The sequence below is a fragment of the Pseudophryne corroboree genome, chromosome 4 (genome assembly GCF_028390025.1).
Source record: "Pseudophryne corroboree isolate aPseCor3 chromosome 4, aPseCor3.hap2, whole genome shotgun sequence".
Lineage (NCBI taxonomy): Eukaryota > Metazoa > Chordata > Amphibia > Anura > Myobatrachidae > Pseudophryne > Pseudophryne corroboree.
In genome coordinates this window covers 150,190,925-150,201,438 of record NC_086447.1, presented here as the reverse complement: position 1 = coordinate 150,201,438, position 10,514 = coordinate 150,190,925, and the positions used below count along the sequence as shown (strand labels likewise).

Here is a 10,514-nt window from a genome sequence, read left to right as displayed (position 1 = left end):
GGAGCAGTCTAACGTATCCCACAGCCAACAAAAATCCATTGCCACACACCACAGCCGCCATTTCAGAGTGAGAGAAGTTCAGAATGTGCCTGAAACACTTTTATAGGGCCAAAAAAACAGGTGTGAGTAATGGATAATTCAGTTCACATGTAACGCGGTTTTCAAAGGCTGGCGCGTTTTTTTTTAGGAAAAAAATGCGAATCGTAATTTTTCGCGGCCGCGAAACCATTTTCGCGGCAGCAAATACAATTACGAATGGTTAGTAAATGACCGAGATTCATACTTAAACAGGCGTAATTTGACCGATGGTGTATTCATTCGTAATTTTTCACTTGGACAAGAAAAAAAATACGAATAGCCTCATCACTGCCGTGATTACTGTTTAGTAAATGACCGAGATGCCACTTAGAACAAAAAACGCCATCACGGTCAAAATCGGGAGCTTAGTAAATATACCCCAATGATTGAAGTGGAGATGTTCAGAGTTATTTAGAAAACAGATCTCGTAAAAAAAAATGTTTTATTTTACAGATATAATTGAAGAACAATCACAGAATCAAGAAGGATTGTAAGAAACAGAACAATAGAACCCAGTTATTTACAGTGGAATGGACTATAAGCAATTACCCTGAAAGAGACTGTTCACATGTAATTTATTCCTCATCTAAAGCATGGAGCTAGCCTTATAAAGCATGATTCTCTATCAGATCTCCGTGTGGTAACTACTTCTTGTAATAGAGTACTGTGCTGCTCATAACTCTCATGTCAAGTACACCCTACAAACCGTGTTTTAGGTAAATGTTTGTGCAAGTTTGTGCCGTGTAGATATCAGATTTAATTAAAATAATTGATTTTCTTTTGGGTACTTGAAGAGATAATTTCAAACGTCTTCAATATTCCTGTGCACAAGGTTTTTGATGCTTGAAAATTGAGATTTATCTGCAGATCCACAAAGCAATAGATTGCTTGCTCTGATGTGCAAACGAGAAAAAGACTCATCCAAAAATTCTAATTGTCAGCAAGTTCAGTTTTCCTTCTTTTTCTCCCTCGCACTTTTCCTTCTCTTCTGCAAAGTCTTAAGTTCTGTCATTGCAGACAATGTTTTATACACCCAATGGATCTGCAGTAAACACAAATCACCAGAATTGTAAAGAAAGAATGGACAATATTCTACAGCAATTAGGGTATCAGGTGTCTAGATCGACCACTTAGGTCAACAATGTCTAGGTAGACCACTACTGGTCAACAGTAACTAGGTCGAAATGAGTTTTTCACAATTTTTTTTATTTTTTTTTTACTTTTTCATACTTAAAACGATCCACGTGGACTACGCTTGGGAATAGTCACCTTGCCCAAAGCACAGCAAGCCATGCGAGGTGACACGGTGCACTAATTAAGGTTCCCGGTCACTGGAGAAAACGGCACACACACAAAAAATTAAACTCATGTCGACCTTTTGACCTAGTACATGTGGACCTAGAAACCCTGTCGACCTAGTTACTGTCGACCAATAGTGGTCAACCTAGACACTGTCGACCTAAGTGTGGTCGACCTTCCTTACCACACCCGTAATTAGAAGGTCAGATAAGGCTGCAGTTTATTATTTTATGGATCCAGGAAAAAGGAGCATCCACTGAGCACTACAGAACCCCACAAAATGTAGAGGTTATCAGCAAATATTGGACTGCTAAAATGTTGCTATAGAGCAGTGGTTCCCAAACTTTTTTTTAAATCACAGCACCCTAGAGTATCAGATTTTATTTTTCACGGCACACATTGGCCAGAAGTTTCTTATTGAGAAATTCAGAAAAAAATATTAAATTAAGAAAACGGTTTATGTCATCCTTAGGTTCAATTATGTGGTGTGGGATAGAATTGACATCTGTTTGTTCACATGTTTTATGATTGGAAGCTACAAGCTCCGGTTTTGCTTATTACATTGACCATAAATAGTTTGAATTGGTCCTGGACCACCAACCCAAGTGCCCCAAGAGACCCAGTTTGGTAACCACTGCTATAGAAAAAATGCACTCTTATATACCATCACCAGCATGTAATTATTTAAAATCCAACATTTCATTTGTTTGGATAAACAAGGAGCATTTTTTTTACATGACCGTCCACCAGCGGCTGCAATGATCAGATTTTACGTAAGCCTCTTTGACATAATGCAGCCAAGTCACTGTTGTCAGATCAGTTAGGAGCAATACAAACTTGTACAGTTCTGGTGCGATGTAAAGGAGATGTGCAGTGTGCAAAAATCCCGTACACACGGCAGCCTTTATTTACGCATTTAATTTCACCCCCTATGGGACTGCAAGCTAAAGTGCGCATTTTGGGGGCGAAATAGGGTCAATATAGGATGCCGTCGCCCGCTCTGCAATTTCGTAACATGGGCACTGCCCACCCACTGCCTTGGAATGTATCAACTTCATTGTGGTGGCATGGTTGTAAAGAGACAATTAAGTGACAAAAGCAGCCTTACTGAAAAGCATTATGCTGTATCAAAAATAAGAATTTACTCACCGGTAATTCTATTTCTCGTAGTCCGTAGTGGATGCTGGGTACTCCGTAAGGACCATGGGGAATAGACGGGCTCCGCAGGAGACTGGGCACTCTAAAAGAAAGATTAGGTACTATCTGGTGTGCACTGGCTCCTCCCTCTATGCCCCTCCTCCAGACCTCAGTTAGGGAAACTGTGCCCGGAAGAGCTGACACTACAAGGAAAGGATTTGGAATCCCGGGTAAGACTCATACCAGCCACACCAATCACACCGTACAACTTGTGATAACTATTCCCAGTTAACAGTATGAACAACAAATGAGCCTCATTAACAGATGGCTCATAACAAAACCCTTTAGTTAAGCAATAACTATATACAAGTATTGCAGAGAGTCCGCACTTGGGACGGGCTCCCAGCATCCACTACGGACTACGAGAAATAGAATTACCGGTGAGTAAATTCTTATTTTCTCTGACATCCTAGTGGATGCTGGGTACTCCGTAAGGACCATGGGGATTATACCAAAGCTCCCAAACGGGCGGGAGAGTGCGGATGACTCTGCAGCACCGCATGAGCAAACTCAAGGTCCTCCTCAGCCAGGGTATCAAACTTGTAGAATTTTGCAAACGTGTTTGACCCCGACCAGGTAGCAGCTCGGCAAAGTTGTAATGCCGAGACCCCTTGGGCAGGCGCCCAAGAAGAGCCCCCTTCCTCGTGGAATGGGCATTTACTGATTTAGGATGCGGCAGTCCAGCTGCAGAATGTGCAAGTTGAATCGCGCCACAGATCCAGCGAGCAATAGTCTGCTTAGAAGCAGGAGCACCCAGCTTGTTGGGTGCATGCAGGATAACAGCGAGTCAGTATTTTTGACTCTAGCCGTCCTGGAAACCGAAATTTTCAGGGCCCGGACTACATCCAGCAACTTGGAGGCCTCCAAGTCCCGAGTAGCCGCAGGCACCACAAAAAGTTGGTTCAAATGAAACGCTGATACCACCTTAGGGAGAAATATGGGACGAATCCTCAATTCTGCCCTGTCCCTATGGAAGATCAGATAAGGGCTTTCACATGACAAAGCCGCCAATTCTGACACACGCCTAGCCGAAGCCAAGGCCAAATATATATATGACCACTTACCCGGGATTCCAAATCCTTTCCTTGTAGTGTCAGCTCTTCCGGGCACAGTTTCCCTAACTGAGGTCTGGAGGAGGGGCATAGAGGGAGGAGCCAGTGCACACCAGATAGTACCTAATCTTTCTTTTAGAGTGCCCAGTCTCCTGCAGAGCCCGTCTATTCCCCATGGTCCTTACGGAGTACCCAGCATCCACTAGGACGTCAGAGAAATATATATTTAGAACTGAAAATAATAGCAGCCTGTAGTATAGTTCTATACCTACACAACGGTACCCAGATTATCAATGGCTTCCACCAAATGCTGACTGCAGATCTTATTACCATTACCCATGTATCATTTTCCAAGGTATGGGTAGACTCATACGGTCATATTATGAAATAAGTACTGAGTTAATTTACTGTAAAAGCATTTTAGGTGATTAGCAGTGCACTGAAAGGAATACTTACCACAATAACTATAGTATTGCACAATAAAGGCGCTGAAAAAGCTAAGGAAATGAACATGCCGGACGCATCAAAGTACTGCTGCTTCGAATATGCTCTGAACAACAAAACAAGAGAAAAGGTTTTAATTTGTCATACAGAAAACTATGAGTATTTACATGTTGGAAAAAAACACTGCAATTTGGGGATTATACAGAACAATTTTTTTATTATTGAACAATAGCTATTATCTGAACAAAGCAGTTTGGTTCTGCTGGAATAAGAAGCGTAAGGGATTGCTTAGAGTGTAATGCCCGTTTCCATTGTATGTCCTGCAACCCAGAAACAACACTAAACACAACCTAATTTGCGCCAGCAATGTATTACGTACTAGCTGAATACCCATGCTTTGCTACGGAACTTCAAGTATATCCGTGCATGTAACTTTCATTTTGACGGACTTCCTGGTAAACTCCATTTTTAGCCTTTCCATCAGGCTGGAGAATGGCCAGGCTGTCAGAGCAGCTGACTCTGGAACAGGCAACATAAAACTGGACAAGGGAGAAGCAGTCACTCCTCAGATCCACACCAGCCACTTTCACACTCTGCCCCTGAGCTTTGTTAATGGTCATGACGTAGCAGACCTTTACTGGGAACTGCAGCCGTTTGAACTGGAAATGGTAGTCTGATGGGATCAGAAATTCATGGAATGAAGACAGTTTCGGGTGGATGCTAAAGAAGCCCCTTACAATCCTCCAATTTAAAATGAAACAAAAATCAACAGATTGTAAAAGAATTGTTAAAAAGTGATTGTTTTTAAACCTAGATTAACATGCTGCTAAAAATATATACACCTACTTAGGCACTAATTCGGTAACGTTTGTATGCAAAAACAAAACCTAAATCTTATCTGGATTAAGAGATCAAAAAGAAATTTCACACTTTGGCGGTGAACTTTTGAAAAATCCCTTCTTAGTAGGTGCCTACGTAACAAAACAAAGCTACTGTCCAAATCTCAAGTTCCTAGTCCTTATGGTTCCAGAGATTTTGTGATGAGTAAGTGAGTCAGTCAGTCAGTCAGCCAGCGGTATTTGCCTTTTTTCATCCCTTTTCACCCCTCTTGGGGTGGACTTTTGAAAAATCCCTTTTTAGTGGGTGCCAAAGTTACAAAACAAAGCTACTGTCCAAATTTCAAGCTCCTAGTTCTCATGGTTTGGAGATTTTGTGATGAGTCAGATAGTCACTCAGTGGTATTTGGCTTTTATATATGTAGATATGTGGCCCCAGACATTCATATTACAGACAAGCAAATATGTACTCATTTCCATCTCCCACCCCTCGTGACACTTAAATTTTTTTTTTTTTAAAGCATGAAAAAAAAAGAATCAACTGTATAAAGAAGTACTTTGAGAATTTAGAAAATTTGGAACTGAATTAAGTACATTTTCTCCAGGCTTGGATTCGCAAAGATTTGGTAGATAGGATTCTGGTGATTTACCACCACTGAGGTTATAATATTGTATATTGGTTTTCCACTAGTAAACCTATGACAAGGGAAATATTTAGAGAGCAAACATGACATTAATTCTCTGACCAAAGAGCCCAAGGTCACTCCGGCCCAGATCTATGATTGGTCTATCCAGGTCTGTCTCCTTTGGAATTTCACTGGTTTACAGTCTGATAAATAATTTGACAAGGTAGGAAATATCTGCAATATCAACTTAAACAGGAGATTAAGTTAGTGGGTCATTGATAGATGAGGGGGCATATGGGTGCAAACAGCCAAGGGTTCAATCAGTGCTTTAGCAATGGTGGGCATATTATGTTGGCAAATAAAACCCATCACACATAGCTTGGTGCTCATGCAGATAGATGTCTCAGGAGGAAGGTCCATTGATTTTGGTCTATGCTTAATTACAAATAATCTATTACATTTTTACAGCAATATTTGACAATTTTTGGCAAGCATTAGCATTGTATTGTGGCCCTCATTCCGAGTTGTTCGCTCGCTAGCTGCTTTTAGCAGCCATACAAACGCTAAGCCGCCGCCACCCTCTGGGAGTGTATTTTAACTTAGCAGAAGTGCGAACGAAAGGATCGCAGAGCGGCTACAAAATAATTTTGTGCCGTTTCAGAGTAGCTCCAGACCTACTCGGCGCTAGCGATCACTTCAGACTATTCGGTTCCTGTTTTGACGTCACGAACATGCCCTGCGTTCGGCCAGCCACGCCTGCATTTCCCCAACCACGCCTGCGTTTTTATGTGGCACGCCTACGTTTTTCCACACACTCCCTGAAACCGGTCAGTTGACACCCAGAAACGCCCTCTTCCTGTCAATTACTCTGCGGCCAGCAGTGCGACTGAAAAGCTTGGCTAGACCCTGTGTGAAACTACATAGTCCGTTGTAATAGCACGACGCGCGTGCGCATTGCACCGCATACGCAGAAGTGCCTTTTTTTGCCTGATCACTGTGCTGCTAGCGAACAACTCGGAATGACCCCCTATATGCGATACTAGGGTCACAAGAACGACAGTATGAAGTAATGGTCTCCACAGTGGCTTCAGGCTCTTGTGCAGGTTACGGCTCTCATGTACCCTGTCTTTTCTGATTAGATTTCTTGTAATTGCACTGATTCTACATTGACTATAACTCCAAGTTTGGTAAAATAAAATAAATAAAAAATAATAATGAAAAAACTATTTATATAGCTCAAATGAAGTTACTCATAAAGGGATGTACAGTAAACAGCAGATCTAGTTACACAAATGGGGGTAATTCAATTAGCTGCGGTTTATTTTTTCAGCTAAAAAAAAATAGGCTTTTTTTGCAATTTTTTTACCCAATGTTTTTTTCTGCCAATTCAATTAAGGTCTGAAACATTTGCTGAAACATTTACCCATTTCCATGAGAAAAGCACAGAGTATGGGTTAAGTTCCCGGATCCATTTGTTTGCAATTGCGGCCACGAAAAAAATAAATCCCCAATAATGCCGGCTGCTTCCACCAACTGAATTATCACCCCAGGGCAGGGATCAATTAGCTGCAGTAATTCCCCCCATAGCATATAATGATAAATTAAGGCAATTCAATTGTTTTGGGCGTCTAATAATCCCATCTAAACGGGACTTTTTAGATACCCAAACAATTGTCACTATTTAAGTGTTGTTTGGGCACACATGCATATCAAGCATGTCGCACCCAAACGACAGGGTTTAGCCACGTAAAACGGATAAACCCATCTAAAGTCTTGCTTTGGGTGTCCAAACTCCTGTTTGGACACCCAAAGGGCCCACTTTGCACCCATTTCTCCTCGCACCTCAGGAGACTACGAGAAGAAATGTCATCTCCACAGCAACCCGTCATCTAAACGGAGGAACAATTGAATTGCAACATTTTGCGCCCCCTAGTGATAGCCACAGGGAAAAACAATTACGGTAAATTCCCCCCATTGTGCTCAAGTACAGTGTTATTGTGTTCGAGTACAGTGTCCAATTGGAGAACTATCAATTAGACTGGTGTGACAATGCCAGATAATAAGAATTTACTTACCGATAATTCTACTTCTCATAGTCCGTAGTGGATGCTGGGGACTCCGAAAGGACCATGGGGAATAGCGGCTCCACAGGAGACTGGGCACAAAGTAAAAGCTTTAGGACTAGCTGGTGTGCACTGGCTCCTCCCCCTATGACCCTCCTCCAAGCCTCAGTTAGGATACTGTGCCCGGACGAGCGTACACAATAAGGAAGGATTTTGAATCCCGGGTAAGACTCATTACCAGCCACACCAATCACACCATACAACTTGTGATCTGAACCCAGTTAACAGCATGATAACAGAAGGAGCCTCTGAAAAGATGGCTCACAACAACAATAACCCGATTTTTGTAACAATAACTATGTACAAGTAATGCAGACAATCCGCACTTGGGATGGGCGCCCAGCATCCACTACGGACTATGAGAAATAGAATTATCGGTAAGTAAATTCTTATTTTCTCTAACGTCCTAGTGGATGCTGGGGACTCCGAAAGGACCATGGGGATTATACCAAAGCTCCCAAACGGGCGGGAGAGTGCGGATGACTCTGCAGCACAGAATGAGAGAACTCCAGGTCCTCAGCCGCCCAAGATGAGCCCACTTTCCGTGTGGAATGGGCTTTTACAGATTTTGGCTGTGGCAGGCCTGCCACAGAATGTGCAAGCTGAATTGTACTGCAAATCCAACGAGCAATCGTCTGCTTAGAAGCAGGAGCACCCAGCTTGTTGGGTGCATACAGGATAAACAGCGAGTCAGATTTTCTGACTCCAGCCGTCCTGGAAACATATATTTTCAGGGCCCTGACTACGTCCAGCAACTTGGAATCCTCCAAGTCCCTAGTAGCCGCAGGCACCACAATAGGTTGGTTTAAGTGAAATGCTGAAAACACCTTAGGGAGAAATTGAGGACGAGTCCTCAATTCCGTCCTGTCCGAATGGAAAATCAGATAAGGGCTTTTACAGGATAAAGCCGCCAATTCTGACACGCGCCTGGCCCAGGCCAGGGCCAACAGCATGACCACTTTCCATGTGAGATATTTTAACTCCACAGATTTAAGTGGTTCAAACCAATGTGACTTTTGGAATCCAAAAAAAAAACTACATTGAGATCCCAAGTGCCACTGGAGGCACAAAAGGAGGCTGTATATGCAGTACCCCTTTTACAAACTTCTGAACTTCAGGGACTGAAGCTAGTTCTTTTTGGAAGAAAATTGACAGGGCCGAAATTTGAACCTTAATGGACCCCAATTTCAGGCCCATAGACACTCCTGTTTGCAGGAAATGTAGGAATCGACCCAGTCGAATTTCCACCGTCGGGCCTTACTGGCCTCGCACCACGCAACATATTTTCGCCAATTGCGGTGATAATGTTTTTGCGGTTACATCCTTCCTGGCTTTGATCAGGATAGGGATGACTTCATCCGGAATGCCCTTTTTCCTTCAGGATCCGGCGTTCAACCGCCATGCCGTCAAACGCAGCCGCGGTAAGTCTTGGAACAGACAGGGTCCTTGCTGGAGCAGGTCCCTTCTTAGAGGTAGAGGCCACGGATCCTCCGTGAGCATCTCTTGAAGTTCCGGTTACCAAGTCCTTCTTGGCCAATCCGGAGCCACGAATATAGTGCTCACTCCTCACCATCTTATCAATCTCAGTACCTTGGGTATGAGAGGCAGAGGAGGAAACACATACCCTGACTGGTACACCCACGGTGTTACCAGAGCGTCTACAGCTATTGCCTGAGGGTCCCTGGACCTGGCGCAATACCTGTCGAGTTTTTCCCAACGGTTTATAATCCTGTGGAAGACTTCTGGGTGAAGTCCCCACTCTCCCCGGGTGGAGGTCGTGCTGAGGAAGTCTGCTTCCCAGTTGTCCACTCCCGGAATGAATACTGCTGACAGTGCTATCCCATGATTTTCCGCCCAGCGAACAATCCTTGCAGCTTCTGTCATTGCCCTTCTGCTTCTTGTGCCACCCTGTCTGTTTACGTGGGTGACTGCCGTGATGTTGTCCGACTGGATCAACACCGGCTGTCCTTGAAGCAAAGGTCTTGCTAAGCTTAGAGCATTGTAAATGTCCCTTAGCTTCAGGATATTTATGTGAAGTGATGTCTCCAGGCTTGACCATAAGTCCTGGATATTCCTTCCCTGTGTGACTGCTCCCCAGCCTCGCAGGCTGGCATCCGTGGTTACCAGGACCCAGTCCTGAATGCCAAATCTGCGGCCCTCTAGAAGATGAGCACTCTGCAACCACCACAGGAGGGACACCCTTGTCCTTGGTGACAGGGTTATCCGCTGATGCATCTGAAGATGCGACCCGGACCATTTGTCCAGCAGGTCCCACTGGAAAGTTCTTGCGTGGAATCTGCCAAATGGGATTGCTTCGTAGGAAGCCACCATTTTACCCAGAACCCTTGTGCATTGAGGCACTGAGACTTGGCTCGGTTTGAGGAGGTTCCTGACTAGCTCGGATAACTCCCTGGCTTTCTCCTCCGGGAGAAACACCTTTTTCTGGACTGTGTCCAGGATCATCCCTAGGAACAGAAGACACGTCGACGGAACCAGCTGCGATTTTGGAATATTGAGAATCCAATCATGCTGCCGCAACACTATCTGAGATAGTGCTACACCGACCTCCAACTGTTCCCTGGATCTTACCCTTATCAGGGAATCGTCCAAGTAAGGGATAACTAAAATTCCCTTCCTTCGAAGGAACATCATCATTTCGGCCATTACCTTGGTAAAGACCCGGGGTGCCGTGGACCATCCCTACGGCAGCGTCTGAACTGATAGTGACAGTTCTGTACCATAAACCTGAGGTACCCTTGGTGAGAAGGGTAAATTTTGACATGAAGGTAAGCATCCTTGATGTCCCGAGACATCATGTAGTCCCCTTCTTCCAGGTTCGCAATCACTGCTCTGAGTGAC

The 10,514-nt window shown here is 43.9% G+C and overlaps 1 protein-coding gene across 1 annotated transcript in view; it reads right to left on the bottom strand.

Annotated features, from left to right (window-relative positions):
- Positions 1–503: 503 nt before the first annotated feature.
- Positions 504–10,514, bottom strand: part of TMEM18 (transmembrane protein 18) — a 61,585-nt gene continuing 51,574 nt past the window's right edge. Inside the window, exons 4-5 of the mRNA XM_063919511.1 lie at positions 4,083–4,176; positions 504–1,120 (exon numbers count right to left, since the gene is read on the bottom strand). Of these exons, the coding sequence (XP_063775581.1) occupies positions 1,025–1,120; positions 4,083–4,176 (190 nt within the window). The 3' untranslated portion in view covers positions 504–1,024. The remainder of the gene's footprint in view (positions 1,121–4,082; positions 4,177–10,514) is intronic.